This window comes from Taudactylus pleione, unplaced genomic scaffold (genome assembly GCF_031769625.1).
Source record: "Taudactylus pleione unplaced genomic scaffold, aTauple2 ptg000201l, whole genome shotgun sequence".
In the NCBI taxonomy this organism is placed as follows: Eukaryota; Metazoa; Chordata; class Amphibia; order Anura; family Myobatrachidae; genus Taudactylus; species Taudactylus pleione.
Window position 1 is genome coordinate 49064854 of NW_028284603.1, and position 17698 is coordinate 49082551.

The 17698-nt window shown below is 45.1% G+C and overlaps 1 protein-coding gene across 1 annotated transcript in view; it reads left to right on the forward strand.

Moving 5' to 3' along the window:
• The first annotated feature begins 13688 nt into the window (after positions 1-13688).
• The window catches only part of PYGB (glycogen phosphorylase B), an 89543-nt gene continuing 85533 nt past the window's right edge, over positions 13689-17698 (forward strand). Inside the window, exon 1 of the mRNA XM_088477603.1 lies at positions 13689-14020. Within this exon, the coding sequence (XP_088333729.1) occupies positions 13778-14020 (243 nt within the window). The 5' untranslated portion in view covers positions 13689-13777. The remainder of the gene's footprint in view (positions 14021-17698) is intronic.

Sequence of the window (17698 nt, forward strand, 5' to 3'; positions counted from 1 at the left end):
AAGATAGCGGTGATTTTGACAGACAAGATAGGTGTGATTGTGACAGGCAAGATAGAGGTGATTGTGACAGGCAAGATAGAGGTGATTGTGACAGCCAACATAGAGGTGATTGTGACAGACAAGATAGAGGTGATTTTGACAGGCAAGATAGAGGTGATTGTGACAGGCAAGATGGATGTGATTGTGACATATAAGGTAGAGGTGATTGTGACAGGCAAGATAGAGGTGATTGTGACAGGCAAGATAGAAGTGATTGTGACAGGCTAGAGGTGATTGTGACAGGCAAGATAGCAGTGATTGTGACAGGCAAGATAGAAGTGATTGTGACAGGCAAGATAGAGGTGATTGTGACAGGCAAGATAGCGGAGATAGAGGTGATTGTGACAGGCAAGATAGGGGTGATTGTGACAGGCAAGATAGAGGTGATTGTGACAGGCAAGATAGAGGTGATTGTGACAGGCAAGACAGGGGTGATTGTGACAGACAGGCAAGATAGAATAAAAATAAATTGTAGCTCAGCGATGGGGGCAGATTTTCCATTCATTGAATTTTTGGCAGCCAGATTTGCAAGATGTGGGAGGGGGGGGGAGGGGGGCTAGTAGCTATTGTCTGAGGATGCAGTCCCCTGGTATCCATTGTCTAATGCTGGGTACACACTGACGGGTGTGATTGTGACAGGCAAGATAGCGGTGATTGTGACAGCCAAGATAGAGGTGATTGTGACAGGCAAGATAGCGGTGATTTTGACAGACAAGATAGGTGTGATTGTGACAGGCAAGATACAGGTGATTGTGACAGGCAAGATAGAGGTGATTGTGACAGACAAGATAGAGGTGATTTTGACAGGCAAGATAGAGGTGATTGTGAAAGGCAAGATAGATGTGATTGTGACATACAAGATAGAGGTGATTGTGACAGGCAAGATAGAGGTGATTGTGACAGGCAAGATAGAGGTGATTGTGATAGGCAAGAGAGAGGTGATTGTGACAGGCAAGAGAGAGGTGATTGTGACAGGCAAGATATAAATGATTGTGACAGGCAAGATAGAGGTGATTGTGACAGGCAAGATATAGGTGATTTTGACAGGCAAGATAGAGGTGATTGTGACAGGCAAGATAGAGGTGATTGTGACAGGCAAGATAGAGGTGATTGTGACAGGCAAGATAGAGGTGATTGTGACAGGCAAGAGAGAGGTGATTGTGACAGGCAAGAGAGAGGTGATTCTGACAGGCAAGATAGAAATGATTGTGACAGGCAAGATAGGAGTGATTGTGACAGACAAGATAGGGGTGATTGTGACAGACAAGATAGGGGTGATTGTGACAGGCAAGATAGAGGTGATTGCGACAGGCAAGATAGAGGTGATTGTGACAGGCAAGATAGAGGTGATTGTAACAGGCAAGATAGGGGTGATTGTGACAGGCAAGATAGAAGTGATCGTGACAGTCAAGATAGGGGTGATTGTGACAGACAAGATAGAGGTGATTGTGACAGGCAAGATAGAGGTGATTGTGACAGGCAAGATAGGGGTGATTGTGACAGGCAAGATAGAAGTGATCGTGACAGGCAAGATAGAGGTGATTGTGACAGGCAAGATAGCGGTGATTGTGACAGGCAAGATAGAGGTGATTGTGACAGGCAAGATAGCGGAGATAGAGGTGATTGTGACAGACAAGATAGGGGTAATTGTGACAGGCAAGATAGAGGTGATTGTGACAGGCAAGGTAGCGGTGATTGTGACAGGCAAGATAGGGGTGATTGTTGCGACAGACAAGATAGGGTTGATTGTGGCAGGAAAAATATTTATATGCAGTATTGTTGCATTTTCACATTTTGAATCAACTATTTTATATAGTAATACATCCCAAGGATACTTTTATGATAAAAATCATGAATATCACCACTCCGTTTGATCACCAGACAATAAAGCCTACAATACAATAAAAATAAATTGTAGCTCAGGGATGGGGGCAGATTTCCCATTCATTGATTATTTGGCTGCCAGATTTGCAAGATGTGGGATGGGGGGGAGGGGGGCTAGTAGCTATTGTCAGAGGATGCAGTCCCCTGGTATCCATTGTCTAATGCTGGGTACACACTGACAGGGGTGATTGTGACAGGCAAGATAGCGGTGATTGTGACAGGAAAGACAGAGGTGATAGTGACAGGCAAGATAGAGGTGATTGTGACAGGCAAGATAGAGGTGATTGTGACAGGCAAGATAGAAGTGATTGTGACAGGCAAGATAGAAGTGATTGTGACAGGCAAGATAGAGGTGATTGTGACAGGCAAGATAGAGGTGATTGTGACAGGCAAGATAGAGGTGATTGTGACAGGCAAGATAGAAGTGATTGTGACAGGCTAGAGGTGATTGTGACAGGCAAGATAGAGGTGATTGTAAGAGGCAAGATAGAAGTGATTGTGACAGGTTAGAGGTGATTGTGACAGGCAAGATAGAGGTGATTGTGACAGGCAAAATAGAAGTGATTGTGACAGGCAAGATAGAAGTGATTGTGACAGGCAAGATAGAGGTGATTGTGACAGGCAAGATAGAGGTGATTGTGACAGGCAAGATAGAGGTGATTGTGACAGGCAAGATAGAAGTGATTGTGACAGGCTAGAGGTGATTGTGACAGGCAAGATAGGGATGATTGTGACAGGCAAGATAGAAGTGATTGTGACAGGCAAGATAGAGGTGATTGTGACAGGCAAGATAGCGGAGATAGAGGTGATTGTGACAGGCAAGATAGGGGTGATTGTGACAGGCAAGATAAAGGTGATTGTGACAGGCAAGATAGAGATGATTGTGACAGGCAAGATAGGAGTGATTGTGACAGGCAAGATAGGGGTGATTGTGACAGACAGGCAAGATAGAAGTTATTGTGACAGACAAGATAGGCGTGATTGTGACAGACAAGATAGGAGTGATAGTGACAGGCAAGATAGAAGTGATTGTGACAGGCAAGATGAAGTGATTGTGACAGGCAAGATAGAAGTGATTGTGACAGGCAAGATAGGGGTGATTGTGCAAGGCAAGATAGAGGCGATTGTGACAGGCAAGATAGAGATGATTGTGACAGGCAAGATAGAGGTGATTGTGACAGGCAAGATAGGGGTGATTGTGCCATTCAAGATAGAGGTGATTGTGACAGGCAAGATAGAGGTGATTGTGACAGGCAAGAGAGAGGTGATTGTGACAGGCAAGAAAGAAATGATTGTGACAGGCAAAATAGGAGTGATTGTGACAGACAAGATAGAGGTGATTGTGACAGGCAAGATAGGGGTGATTGTGCCATTCAAGATAGAGGTGATTGTGACAGGCAAGATAGAGGTGATTGTGACAGGCAAGAGAGAGGTGATTGTGACAGGCAAGAAAGAAATGATTGTGACAGGCAAAATAGGAGTGATTGTGACAGACAAGATAGGGGTGATTGTGACAGACAAGATAGGGGTGATTGTGACAGGCAAGATAGAGGTGATTGTGACAGGCAAGATAGATGTGATTGTGACAGGCAAGATAGAAGTGATTGTGACAGCCAAGATAGCGGAGATAGAGGTGATTGTGACAGGCAAAATAGGGGTGATTGTGACAGGCAAGATAGAGGTGATTGTGACAGGCAAGATAGCGGTGATTGTGACAGGCAAGATAGAGGTGATTGTGACAGGAAAAATATTTATATGCAGTATTGTTGCATTTTCACATTTTGAATCAACTATTTTATATAGTAATACATCCCAAGGATACTTTTATGGTAAAAATCATGAATATCACCCCTCCGTTTGATCACCAGACAATAAAGCCTACAATACAATAAAAATAAATTGTAGCTCAGGGATGGGGGCAGATTTCCCATTCATTGATTATTTGGCAGCCAGATTTGCAAGATGTGATTGTGACAGGCAAGATAGAGGTGATTGTGACAGGCAAGATAGAGGTGATTGTGACAGGCAAAATAGAAGTGATTGTGACAGGCTAGAGGTGATTGTGACAGGCAAGATAGCGGTGATTGTGACAGGCAAGATAGAAGTGATTGTGACAGGCAAGATAGGGGTGATTGTGACAGGCAAGATAGAGGTGATTGTGACAGGCAAGATAGAAGTGATTGTGACAGGTAGAGGTGATTGTGACAGGCAATATAGCAGTGATTGTGACAGGCAAGATAGAAGTGATTGTGACAGGCAAGATAGAGGTGATTGTGACAGGCAAGATAGCGGAGATAGAGGTGATTGTGACAGGCAAGATAGGGGTGATTGTGACAGGCAAGATAGAGGTGATTGTGACAGGCAAGATAGAGATGATTGTGACAGGCAAGATACAGGTGATTGTGACAGGCAAGATAGGGGTGATTGTGACAGACAGGCAAGATAGAAGTGATTGTAACAGACAAGATAGGCGTGATTGTGACAGACAAGATAGGAGTGATTGTGACAGGCAAGATAGAATTGATTGTGACAGTCAAGATGAAGTGATTGTGACAGGCAAGATAGAATTGAATGTGACAGGCAAGATAGGGGTGATTGTGCCAGGCAAGATAGAGGTGATTGTGACAGGCAAGATAGAGATGATTGTGACAGGTAAGATAGAGGTGATTGTGACAGGCAAGATAGGGGTGATTGTGCCATTCAAGATAGATGTGATTGTGACAGGCAAGATAGAAGTGATTGTGACAGCCAAGATAGCGGAGATAGAGGTGATTGTGACAGGCAAAATAGGGGTGATTGTGAAAGGCAAGATAGAGGTGATTGTGACAGGCAAGATAGCGGTGATTGTGACAGGCAAGATAGAGGTGATTGTGACAGGAAAAATATTTATATGCAGTATTGTTGCATTTTCACATTTTGAATCAACTATTTTATATAGTAATACATCCCAAGGATACTTTTATGGTAAAAATCATGAATATCACCCCTCCGTTTGATCACCAGACAATAAAGCCTACAATACAATAAAAATAAATTGTAGCTCAGGGATGGGGGCAGATTTCCCATTCATTGATTATTTGGCAGCCAGATTTGCAAGATGTGATTGTGACAGGCAAGATAGAGGTGATTGTGACAGGCAAGATAGAGGTGATTGTGACAGGCAAAATAGAAGTGATTGTGACAGGCTAGAGGTGATTGTGACAGGCAAGATAGCGGTGATTGTGACAGGCAAGATAGAAGTGATTGTGACAGGCAAGATAGGGGTGATTGTGACAGGCAAGATAGAGGTGATTGTGACAGGCAAGATAGAAGTGATTGTGACAGGTAGAGGTGATTGTGACAGGCAAGATAGCGGTGATTGTGACAGGCAAGATAGAAGTGATTGTGACAGGCAAGATAGAGGTGATTGTGACAGGCAAGATAGGGGTGATTGTGACAGGCAAGATAGAGGTGATTGTGACAGGCAAGATAGAGATGATTGTGACAGGCAAGATACAGGTGATTGTGACAAGCAAGATAGGGGTGATTGTGACAGACAGGCAAGATAGAAGTGATTGTAACAGACAAGATAGGCGTGATTGTGACAGACAAGATAGGAGTGATTGTGACAGGCAAGATAGAATTGATTGTGACAGTCAAGATGAAGTGATTGTGACAGGCAAGATAGAATTGAATGTGACAGGCAAGATAGGGGTGATTGTGCCAGGCAAGATAGAGGTGATTGTGACAGGCAAGATAGAGATGATTGTGACAGGTAAGATAGAGGTGATTGTGACAGGCAAGATAGGGGTGATTGTGCCATTCAAGATAGAGGTGATTGTGACAGGCAAGAAAGAGGTGATTGTGACAGGCAAAATAGGAGTGATTGTGACAGACAAGATAGAGGTGATTGTGACAGACAAGATAGGGGTGATTGTGACAGGCAAGATAGAGGTGATTGTGACAGGCAAGATAGGGGCAATTGTTACAGAGAAGATAGGGGTGATTGTGACAGGAAAAATATTTATATGCAGTATTGTTGCATTTTCACATTTTGAATCAACTATTTTATATAGTAATACATCCCAAGGATACTTTTATGATAAAAATCATGAATATCACCCCTCCGTTTGATCACCAGACAATAAAGCCTACAATACAATAAAAATAAATTGTAGCTCAGGGATGGGGGCAGATTTCCCATTCATTGATTATTTGGCAGCCAGATTTGCAAGATGTGGGAGGGGGGGGAGGGGGGCTAGTAGCTATTGTCTGAGGATGCAGTCCCCTGGTATCCATTGTCTAATGCTGGGTACACACTGACGGGTGTGATTGTGACAGGCAAGATAGCGGTGATTGTGACAGGCAAGATAGAGGTGATTGTGACAGGCAAGATAGCGGTGATTTTGACAGACAAGATAGGTGTGATTGTGACAGGCAAGATACAGGTGATTGTGACAGGCAAGATAGAGGTGATTGTGACAGACAAGATAGAGGTGATTGTGACAGGCAAGATAGATGTGATTGTGACATACAAGATAGAGGTGATTGTGACAGGCAAGATAGAGGTGATTGTGACAGGCAAGATAGAGGTGATTGTGATAGGCAAGATAGAGGTGATTGTGATAGGCAAGAGAGAGGTGATTGTGACAGGCAAGTGAGAGGTGATTGTGACAGGCAAGATATAAATGATTGTGACAGGCAAGATAGAGGTTATTGTGACAGGCAAGATAGAGGTGATTTTGACAGGCAAGATAGGGGTGATTGTGACAGGCAAGATAGAGGTGATTGTGACAGGTAAGATAGAGGTGATTGTGACATGCAAGATAGAGGTGATTGTGACAGGCAAGAGAGAGGTGATTGTGACAGGCAAGATAGAAATGATTGTGACAGGCAAGATAGGGGTGATTGTTGTGACAGACAAGATAGGGTTGATTGTGGCAGGAAAAATATTTATATGCAGTATTGTTTCATTTTCACATTTTGAATCAACTATTTTATATAGTAATACATCCCAAGGATACTTTTATGATAAAAATCATGAATATCACCCCTCCGTTTGATCACCAGACATTAAAGCCTACAATACAATAAAAATAAATTGTAGCTCAGGGATGGGGTCAGATTTCCCATTCATTAATTATTGGGCAGCCAGATTTGCAAGATGTGGGAGGGGGGGAGGGGGGCTAGTAGCTATTGTCTGAGGATGCAGTCCCCTGGTATCCATTGTCTAATGCTTGGTACACACTGACGGGTGTGATTGTGACAGGCAAGATAGCGGTGATTGTGACAGGCAAGACAGAGGTGATTGTGACAGCGAAGATAGAGTTGATTGTGACAGGCAAGATTGAAGTGATTGTGACAGGCAAGATAGAGGTGATTGTGACAGGCAAGATAGCGGTGATTGTGACAGGCAAGATAGCGGAGATAGCGGTGATTGTGACAGGCAAGATAGGGGTGATTGTGACAGGCAAGATAGAGGTGATTGTGACAGGCAAGATAGAGGTGATTGTGACAGGCAAGATAGAGGTGATTGTGACAGGCAAGATAGATGTGATTGTGACAGGCAAGATAGGGATGATTGTGACAGGCAAGATAGAAGTGATTGTGACAGGCAAGATAGGGATGATTGTGACAGGCAAGATAGGGATGATTGTGACAGGCAAGATAGGGATGATTGTGACAGTCAAGATAGAAGTGATTGTGACAGGCAAGATAGGGGTGATTGTGACAGGCAAGATAGATGTGATTGTGACAGGCAAGATAGGGATGATTGTGACAGTCAAGATAGAGGTGATTGTGACAGGCAAGATAGAGGTGATTGTGACAGGCAAGATAGATGTGATTGTGACAGGCAAGATAGGGATGATTGTGACAGGCAAGATAGAGGTGATTGTGACAGGCAAGATAGAGGTGATTGTGACAGGCAAGATAGAGGTGATTGTGACAGGCAAGATAGAGGTGAATGTGACAGGCAAGATAGAAGTGATTGTGACAGGCAAGATAGATGTGATTGTGACAGGCAAGATAGGGATGATTGTGACAGGCAAGATAGGGATGATTGTGACAGTCAAGATAGAAGTGATTGTGACAGGCAAGATAGGGGTGATTGTGACAGGCAAGATAGATGTGATTGTGACAGGCAAGATAGGGATGATTGTGACAGGCAAGATAGAAGTGATTGTGACAGGCAAGATAGAGGTGATTGTGACAGGCAAGATAGCGGTGATTGTGACAGGCAAGATAGAGGTGATTGTGACAGGTAAGATAGCGGAGATAGCGGTGATTGTGACAGGCAAGATAGGGGTGATTGTGACAGGCAAGATAGAGGTGATTGTGACAGGCAAGATAGAGGTGATTGTGACAGGCAAGATAGAAGTGATTGTGACAGGCAAGATAGATGTGATTGTGACAGGCAAGATAGGGATGATTGTGACAGGCAAGATAGGGATGATTGTGACAGGCAAGATAGAAGTTATTGTGACAGGCAAGATAGGGGTGATTGTGACAGGCAAGATAGATGTGATTGTGACAGGCAAGATAGGCATGATTGTGACAGGCAAGATAGCGGTGATTGTGACAGGCAAGATAGGGATGATTGTGACTGGCAAGATAGAGGTGATTGTGACAGGTAAGATAGCGGTGATTGTGACAGGCAAGATAACGGAGATAGAGGTGATTGTGACAGGCAAGATAGGGGTGATTGTGACAGGCAAGATAGAGGTGATTGTGACAGGCAAGATAGAGATGATTGTAACAGACAAGATAGAGGTGATTGTGACAGGCAAGATAGAGGTGATTGTGACAGGCAAGATAGAGATGATTGTAACAGACAAGATAGAGGTGATTGTGACAGGCAAGATAGAGGTGATTGTGACAGGCAAGATAGGGGTGATTGTGACAGGAAAAATATTTATATGCAGTATTGTTGCATTTTCACATTTTGAATCAACTATTTTATATAGTAATACATCCCAAGGATACTTTTATGATAAAAATCATGAATATCACCCCTCCGTTTGATCACCAGACAATAAAGCCTACAATTCAATAAAAATAAATTGTAGCTCAGGGATGGGGGCAGATTTCCCATTCATTGATTAATGGGCAGTCAGATTTGCAAGATGTGGGAGGGGAGTTTGGGGGGGGGCTAGTAGCTATTGTCTGAGGATGCATGCCCCTGGTATCCATTGTCTAATGCTGGGTACACACTGACAGATATATTGGCTGATCAAATGACTGGCCAATATATTGTGTGTGTATCAGCCAGTGTGTACCAGCGATATGTCTGTGAACGACGTTGTTCACAGACATTTAGCATTGGCTGTGCTGCACAGCCGATGGACAGATATATCTCCGGACATATCTGTCCATCGGCAAGTGTGTACGGGCGATCATCCAACTACCTGTACACTTACAGTGGAGGCCGCAGGGAGGGGGACCTTATGTCCCTATTTAAAAAAAATGGGGGGGCGCCAATGCTCTCTCTGGCACAGGGCACCAAAAAGTCTGGTTACGGCTCTGAGGAGGGGGCCCGTGACGGAGACTGCACAAGGGTCCCCTCCTCTCTTGAAACACCATTGCATCAGATAATGACTAAAACGAATTATTAAAACAGTACACACAAGAAAAAAAAATTCCCGTAGATTGAAGGGATGGCAGGTGGGCATTAATGCCCAGATCTTCTCCACCTTGTATCAAAAAAAGGGGTCCCCTCTCTAATGCTGTTGTTTTTCTAGTTTGAAACAATGATAGGCCTTGTTGGGCTACCGTATTATTCGTACACACTGTAAGCAGGGGCGTTTTAAGAGAGGTAGGGTGCCTATGTGCAGACTCAGTGTGGGCCCCATCATCTCTCTAGCAGTGCCGCGGTGCAGTAAATTCTAGCGTAGTGCCAGAAACTACTGCCAGAATCTAATGCGGGCGCCATTTGCCCAGGGAGAGCAGTACTGCGCATGCGCGAGTCTCCGGGAAAATGTCCGCCGCCATTTTCCCAGTGATTTTTACTGCTCTGCAGTGCCAGCCCGGCACTATATAAAGACTATATAGGTGCAGGGTATGCGGTGGGGGCCCCCCTGGACCCAGGGGCCCGTGTGCGCCGCACACCCTGCACCCATTATAGATATGCCCCTGACTGTGAGCCTTTAAATTCAGATGAAGAAAGGTAGCAAAAAAAAATACATTATCATTATCAAATTCAAGTGCTATATTACATTGAACACAAATTATTTATTTGCAGCGTTTAACAAAAAGAAAGCCTATTTGCTTTTAGCTCACTTTCTTGAAATATCCATAATAAACATTTATTGTGGCCAATTTGGTTACATTTTATTTAATACATTAGAAGGAGCAAATAGTTTAATGTTTTTTTCTCTGAAGATTTCAAGTCTTCTGAAAAAAAATAAAATAAATGTGAGTCCTGCATATAAATATTAGTGTTATTGATGTTGAAAAATCGGTTTAATAAGCCAGTATGTTTTTTTGTTTTTGTTTTGGACTGTAGGAGGAATAAGGAGGAGACCCATGTAAATACTGTAAGAACAAACAAACTTCACATATATAATGTCCTGGTGGAATCAAAGCAATTTTAGACAGCAATGCTAACCACTTTGCCACTGTTTCATCCAGGTCATCAATTAACAAAACAAATCCGATAGCTAGTTTTAGATAAGTGTAATTTCAAATAAAAATTGTTTATTAGAGTGTTTTTATTTGTTTAATCATTTTTGAATACTTTCAAAAACTTCTTTTCCCATGCATGGTGATTATTTTCCAGGAAGATCCCCTGTTCCAAATCTGCAATGCAGGACTCTAGCAAAGGAAGAGAAATTATTAGTATTTATTCATTCAATATACTAATAAACTGCACAGGGATGTACAATTATATAAACTGAGATGTCAAAGAATGAAATAATTTTACACATGTTTGCAAACATACCACCTGTTCCTCCCTGTGTCTGATGTCTATGTTGGTATAAACATAAGTCTGAATAACTGGGAAAAGTGTATTTCTGGTTCCCAAACTGATATAAAAACCTACTGTTTTACAAGTTGTGTCTTATTGCTTGATGTGTTAATAAATGTGCATATAAAGTTGATTCATGTGCATTTTGTATTTGAAAGTCTGTAAGCTGCAAGTTCATGTAAATGGTTTTGTAAAAAGGGTTTATTTTCATTACAAACTTTAAGTATCCCTCTTTGGTCCTTTCCAAAATTGATAGATTTACAATGGTTTTTTTTTCCCACTATAATATAAAAGTGCCATACGAGCTGTGGGCACACACAGAGCCAGTTTAAGGCTTATGCAGGCTCCGGGGCAAGAAACGTGTTGAGGTCATTACTGGTGGTTAAGTGCATAAGATGCTCATGGTCCTGTTTCCCCGTTCCAGCCAGCTAATGCGCAGGTTGGGTATATAATGGGCAAAGTGCGCGCACATTGAGCTGCTACCCTATGAGTGCCCAATATGTGTCAAGTGGGTTGGGTACGGGATGCTGGTGCTCGGGATCCCAGCGGTCAGAATCCTAATGCGGGCATCCTGACAGAGTTAGGATACCGACGACTGGTGGTCAGTATCCTAAGCGGTCAGTATCCTAAGCCTACCCCTCCCTCCGAGTCCCCGCACCCTAAACCTAACCTCCCCCCTAATGCCTAACCCTCCACCCCTGAGGGTGCGAGGAGACATTCAACAAAAGTGCCGGGCGCGCAGCTGTTTGCCAACTTAGCACTATCAGCTGTGCGCCCGGCACTTTAGTCAGAGAATGCGGGTTCTCACACCTAAACACCCAGGTTAAGTCACGAGAACCGGCATTCTCTGACCTAACCAATTCCCGACAAGGCACACAGCGCGGTGTATTGAATAACTGCGGGAGCTCCCTCCCGCGAATATTCATCTTTGCATTGAATTGAATTCGGCCCAATGTGTATCCAGAGACAAATTATAGGCATTGCAATTGGTGTGCTAGAACTGGGGTCATCTAACCACTAGGGCACACACAAATTGGAAGACCTATGATTACTTGCCACAGGATGTGGGCGCTTAGAATGGTATCCTAACCCTGGATTCAATTTCTGACCAACCCAGTGAAAGTGTTAAAACAAAATGAGACCTGGTATTTTTACAGCTAATTTACATTGTTTAAAGCCATCCCCCAGCCATTGTATCTAGCAACTCGTTATCATTATATTTTGTTTTAGACAATTAGATTTTGAACAATACAATTCAGAGATAATCTCATCAGGGTAGTACATGAGCTTTACGAGCGTCTGCAAGAGGTAAACGCTTGCGCATCTCATTATCAGGGCCGGCTCTAGGGGTGTTCGACCTGTGTGGTCGCACAGGGGCGCCACCCATAGAGGACGCACCCCTCCCCAACATCCTAAAGTGGCCCGCGGGTGGTCAAATCGGGAGATTGGGGACCCCACCGCCGCAGCTGTGCGGTGGTGCCGGACCCCGGAGAGACTCTGAATGGATGCTGCGCGCATGTGAGCGACATCCATTCAGTGACGGGAAAAGGCTGAGGAAAGCCCAGCTAGTGAGGCTCCCCCCAACCTAACGTTATTTGGAGGCCGTCCTGCTCATTATGTAGATCCAGGGGCAGAACTATGGGGGAGAGTTAATAAAGCTTGGAGAGAGATAAAATTGGAGGTAAATAGCACCAACCAATCGGTATGCAGTCGGGAAGCCGGCGGACCTAATCCCGACAGCCGGCTTCCCGACTGCTTAATCCCGGCGAAGGTTAAATGACAGGCGTCTAAATCGCCGTGAGACCGGCGGATCGGCACGATATAGGTGCTATATCGTGCCGTGTATGGGCACGATATCGTACCTGATATCGTGTTCGCGCTCCCGCAGGGTCGTACATCGCATTCCCAGGTCTTCCTGCAAAACCATCTGACCTGGGATGCAATGTACGATCCCATTCAGATGGTGGAGGGGGGAGCCGGCATATCGTGCGGTCTGTGGGGACCGCACGAATGCCGGCAGTGACGGCACGATCCGTCTGCTGACGGATCGGCAGTCGCACTACACAGTGCATCGCACCGTCTATGGCCAGTATTACCTTAGGACGATCAGGATTTTCCTTCTCTGTCGGGATTCCAACCGCCGGGCATGGGTCTGGCGGTAAATCATACCGATTCCAACCAATCAGTTCCTAACTGTCACTTTACAGGCTGTGTTTGAAAAATTAGTTAGGAGCTGATTGGTTGGTGCTATTTGCCTCCAATTTTATCTCTCTCCAAGCTTTATCAAATCTCCCCCCTACGGGAGACAATGGAGGCGCCTGCCCTGCTGCCGGGCTTCAGCTCTGAAGGGGAACCTTGTACACAACATATTCATCCCACTTAGGGCTGTAATTATGTAACTGGAATGTACCATCGCGGCCGCCCAATACATGGCAGCCCTTCCTGGCACCTGAGAAGCCACCACACACTATGGAGAGCTCCATGTCAGACCATCAGCTGCTGCCCTCGTCTATCTATAGCCTGACTGCATGCATTACAGTGTCAGCGGCTGTGACAGGGAGGGCACCAAATTATAACTTGCCTCCGGGCGTCTGGGGTGAATTTATGCCACTGTGTAGATCAGTGCTGGAAGGAGAGGGAGTACTGTATGAATAAGTAAAGAAGAGTTTGGGCACAAGTGACAGATCTATTATTCATGTGTATCCTCTCCCTCACTCTCCGCCACCAGGAGGCTGTGCTGGGGGGTGATCACACTGCTGAGCATTGGCGCAGCACAGCGCATGCACATCCTTCATCCCTCCCTCTCTCTGCAGCTCATCAGTGGGCTGAGCACAGTCTCTGAGACCCAGCCAGGACAGCACAGACACTGCTTACACAGATCTCCCATCCATCCCCACTGACTGCAGAGACATGGCTGTCCCCCTGTCTGACAGCGACAAGAGGAAGCAGATCAGTGTGAGGGGTATCGCAGGGCTGGGGGATGTGTCCGAGGTCAGGAAGAGCTTCAACAGACACCTGCACTTTACCTTAGTGAAAGACAGGAACGTGTCCACCCCCAGAGACTATTATTTTGCCTTGGCTCATACTGTTCGGGACCACCTGGTGGGAAGATGGATCAGGACCCAGCAGTATTACTACGAGAAGGATCCCAAGGTAAGTCCAGTAACCCGTACCATTGCATGCAGCAAGGGGCAGATACATTACGGCACAGCAGCACAGTGCATGCTCAGTCACTGGCTACAATCTTCCATCTTGTTTTGTAGTAAGAATTCAGCATACTGTACTGTATCACATAGTCAGTCCGGATAGAAACGACAGATACTGTTACATTGAATGCATGTTTATTGAATAAAGTGCATAAGGGGATTCTGTGACTGAAGTCATTCCTCATGTATTGGTGCCAACTGACGGATAACAGAAATACCAATGATATATTGTTATTGTAGAGGTGCCCATGTCCTGTCTCTGTCATCTCTGTGCCCACAGCCTGGTGTTTTGTGCTGCCAACAGGTTGCACAATATTCATTTTCAATCTGTTTTCTGTTTGCAGTGAATGTTTACTGCACCAATTCTGTCTGCAGGGTGTAGGTGTATAGCTGTGGTTTCTGTGCTGCAGCTAGGTCTCACAGTGGTGGTGGTGTTAGTGTGCCAGTGCTGCAGTGAGGCCTCACAGTGGTGGTGGTGGTGGTGTTAGTGTGCCAGTGCTGCAGCGAGCCCTCACAGTGGTGGTGTTTGTGTGCCAGTGCTGTAGTAAGGCCTCACAATGGGGGTGGTTAGAGTGTCAGTGCTGGAGTGAGGCCTCACAGTAGTGGTGGTGTTAGTGTGCCAGTGCTACAGTGTGGCCTCTCAGTGGTGGTGTTAGTGTGCCAGTGCTACAGTGTGGCCTCACAGTGGTGGTGTTAGTGTGCCAGTGCTGCAGTGAGGCCTCACAGTGGTGGTGTTATTGTGCCAGTGCTGCAGCGAGGCCTCACAGTGGTGGTGTTAGTGTGCCAGTGCTGCAGTAAGGCCTCACAGTGGCAGTGTTAGTGTGCCAATGCTGCAGTAAGGCCTTGCAGTTGTGGTGTTAGTGTGCCAGTGGTGCAACGAGGCCTCAAAGTGGTGGTGTTAGTGTGCCAGTGGTGCAGCAAGACCTCACAGTGGTGGTGTTAGTGTACCAGTGGTGCAGCGAGGCCTCACAGTGGTGGTGTTAGTGTGCCAATGCAGCAGTAAGGCTTCACAGTGGTGGTGTTAGTGTGCCAGTGGTGCAGTAAGGCCTCACAGTGGTGGTGTTAGTGTGCCAATGCTGCAGTGAGCCCTTGCAGTGGTGGTGTTAGTGTGCCTGTGCTGCAGGAAGGCCTCTCAGTGGTGGTATTAGTGTGCCAGTGCTGCAGTAAGGCTTTACAGTGGGGGTGATGGGGGGGCCAATGCAGCAGTAAGGCTTCACAGTGGTGGTGTTAGTGTGCCAGTGGTGCAGTAAGGCCTCACAGTGGTGGTGTTAGTGTGCCAATGCTGCAGTGAGCCCTTGCAGTGGTGGTGTTAGTGTGCCAGTGCTGCAGTAAGGCCTCTCAGTGGTGGTATTAGTGTGCCAGTGCTGCAGTGAGACCTCACAGTGGTGGTGTTTAGTGTGCCAGTGCTGCAGCGAGGCCTCACAGTGGTGGTGTTAGTGTGACAGTGCTGTAGCGAGGCCTCACAGTGGTGGTGTTAGTCAGTACTGCAGTGAGGCCTCACAGTGGTGGTGTTAGTGTGCTAGTGCTGCAGTGAGGCCTCACAGTGGTGGTGTTAGTGTGCCAGTGCTGCAGTGAGGCCTCACAGTGGTGGTGTTAGTGTGCCAGTGCTGCAGCGAGGCCTCAAGGTGATGTTAGTTGCCAGTGCTGCAGCGAGGCCTCACAGTGGTGGTGTTAGTGTGCCAGTGCTGCAGAGAGGCCTCACAGTGGTGGTGTTAGTGTGCCAGTGCTGCAGCGAGGCCTCACAGTGGTGATGTTAGTGTGCCAGTGCTGCAGCGTGGCTTCACAGTGGTGGTGTTAGTGTGCCAGTGCTGCAGTGAGATCTCACAGTGGTGGTGTTAGTGTGCCAGTGCTGCAGCGAGGCTTCACAGTGGTGGTGCGAGTCAGTGCTGCAGTGAGGCCTCACTGTGGTGGTGTTAGTGTGCCAGTGCTGCAGTAAGGCCTCACAGTGGTGGTGTTAATGTGTCAGTGCTGCAGTGAGGCCTCACAGTGGTGGTGTTAGTGTGCCAGTGCTGCAGTAAGGCCTCACAGTGGTGGTGTTAATGTGTCAGTGCTGCAGTGAGGCCTCACAGTGGTGGTGTTAGTGTGCCAGTGCTGCAGTGAGGCCTCACAGTGGTGGTGTTAGTGTGCCAGTGCTGCAGTAAGACCTCACAGTGTTGATGTTAATGTGCCAGTGCTGCAATGATGTGCTGCTTGCAGTTTACATGCAATCTTCTGTATATACTATCAGTATATGTGCCCTCTCTATAACCCCTTATGTTGCTTATACTAACAGAGTTGCAATGACTATGCATGTACATTCTCTATATTCTGTATGTGTGTCCTCATTATACCCTCTTTAATTCTGCTGATAGTAATCGAGTTGCATTGACTATGCATTTGCATTATGTATGTACTAGACATGTGTCCTCTATGTAACCCTTTCATTTTGCTGATAGCAATATAGTTCAATAACTATATTTACAGTATACAGACATAGATAGATAGATAGATAGATAGATAGATAGATAGATAGATAGATAGATAGATAGATAGATAGTGCATGTGTGTGTCCTCTATGTAACCCTTTTAATTTCACTGCTAATAATAGAGTTAAAAGAAATATGCATTTATATTCTGTATATACTGTATGTGTGTCCCCATTGTACCCCTTTGAATTCTACTGATAACATTAGAGATGCAATGACAATGCATATACAGAACACTACATTATCTTTGTACTATGTATTCAATTCCTTACTGTAACCCCTTTAATTTCACTTGTTGAAATATGGACTATGCAAAAACATCCATGTGCATATTAGATGTTCTGTATGAAGTAAATCTATATGTATTATTATACGCCAGTGTTTTGGAGTCAGTGTTGCAGATGCATAGTCAGAGCTGCCATATTTAGAATGAGGCCAGTAGCTCAGCTGTGACAACTCCTATACGACTGACTCTTCTAATGACATTAAGGAATAAATTCTAATATCCTTTGCTCACAGCTGAGTTTGGCTGCATATTATTTTTAAGAAGTAGAATTTATTATGTACATTATACTGATGAAGAATTGTATTTGCCATTGAACAGCTTGTTGTATTTGCAGATGTGTACTGTACCTCTATAGGACATATGCTGCCGTCTATACACTAAGGAAACGCTCCCCCCTCAGTCCTTTCTCATTTTACAGGGCTTAGGCAATTTGTGGTTCTTCAGGTCTCATCATGGCATGCCAATCAGAGCATACTCTACTTCACTGTAGTGTTGTAGTATTAGAATATCCTAAAGACAATTTTTTAAAGATAATGGGGCGAATGTAAGGACAGTTTTCGTAGCATAAATTAGCTGCGTATGTGGCTATGCAGATATGTAAAATTTGGCTGGAGAAGTGAGATGGGGAGGGAATAGGTATTAGCACGTAGGCCGACACATATACAGCTGTCCAAGCTGTATGGTTTAAATGCTGGTGGAAATACACTCTTATGATGCCAATACTAGCAAACTGCTTGTGATTGGCTAATTGCATTACTCATAGGGCTTTCTTCTTGCATTGTGCATAAATTATTATTTTGTATACATTCTTTTCTATTTACACAAGACGAAGAGCGATTTCTGCTGTATTAAAGAGTTTTTATAAAAATATATT